The sequence below is a fragment of the Pteropus vampyrus genome, unplaced genomic scaffold, assembly GCF_000151845.1.
Source record: "Pteropus vampyrus isolate Shadow unplaced genomic scaffold, Pvam_2.0 Scaffold606, whole genome shotgun sequence".
NCBI lineage: Eukaryota > Metazoa > Chordata > Mammalia > Chiroptera > Pteropodidae > Pteropus > Pteropus vampyrus.
This window is the reverse complement of record NW_011889387.1, coordinates 34,232-35,318: the sequence shown is the minus strand read 5'-3', so window position 1 is coordinate 35,318 and position 1,087 is coordinate 34,232. Positions and strand designations below refer to the sequence as shown.

The 1,087-nt window shown below is 39.9% G+C and overlaps 1 protein-coding gene across 1 annotated transcript in view; it reads left to right on the top strand.

The window, feature by feature from the left end:
- Positions 1-554, top strand: part of LOC105308652 (putative gustatory receptor clone PTE01) — a 911-nt gene extending 357 nt beyond the window's left edge. Inside the window, exon 2 of the mRNA XM_011384655.1 lies at positions 33-554. Within this exon, the coding sequence (XP_011382957.1) occupies positions 33-554 (522 nt within the window). The remainder of the gene's footprint in view (positions 1-32) is intronic.
- The last annotated feature ends 533 nt before the right edge of the window (positions 555-1,087 follow it).

Below are 1,087 nucleotides of genomic sequence, written 5' to 3'. Positions count from 1 at the left end.
TGTCATTTTTCATCAGCCTTTTGGACTCTCAGCTTCATAATTTGATAGTGTTACAACTTGCCTGCTTCAAAGATGTAAAAATTTCTAATTCCTTCTGTGACCCTTCTCAACTCCTTCGTCTTGCCTGCTTTGACCCCTTCACCAATAACATAGTCATGTATTTTGTTGGCTTTATCTCTGGTTTTCTCCCTATCTCAGGAATCTTTGTCTCTTACTATAAAATTGTTTCCTCCATTCTGAGAGTTCCATCAAAAGGTGGGAAGTACAGAGCCTTCTCCACCTGTGGCTCTCACCTGTCAGTCGTTTGCTTATTCTATGGAACAGGCATTGGAGTTTACCTCGGATCGGCATTGTTGCCTTCCCCGAGGAATGATGTGGTGGCCTCAGTTATGTACACTGTAGTCACCCCCATGCTGAACACCTTCATTTATAGCCTGAGGAACAGGGACATTAAGAGTGCCCTAGGCAGGCTCCACAGCAAAAAGTCTGGTCTTAATATCCATGTAACTCTTTTTAGAGTGTGTTTGGAAAACCCAGCAAAACCAAATATTTAAACTGAAAATTGTGCCCTTGGTCACAATCCTTTTTTGTCTCATGATTTCCATTCTTCTCCATGCTGCATGAATGTCACTTCTTTTGATTTACTTTTTACTGAATGCTTGTCCTTACTCTAAAGAGTTTGCCAAACCACAGAGTCTGTGGGAATAGATCATTCAAGATCTCCTTATTTTAGACACCAGCTACAATCTCAGAAGTCCCCAGGGCCACACTCACTTGAGACCAGTTAACTACAAGTTTAGGGACTCCCTCACATTTAGTAATTTTTTAGAATAATTTTTTAGAACATTCAAACTGAGGGAAATTCTTCAGGTTCAATAACTTATCACAATGAGTCACAGATTGGGACAGTTTATACTTACAATGGTAGTTTTATTAGAGTAAATTAGAACTAGTGAAAAGAAGAACACATAGGGCAAGATTTGAAAGGTCCTATATGTCAATCTTCTTGTTGTCCATTCCTTGTGAGTTAAATCTTGTACAGCCTCCTGTCCACACTGTGAGATAGCACTCAGAGTATTGCCCATCA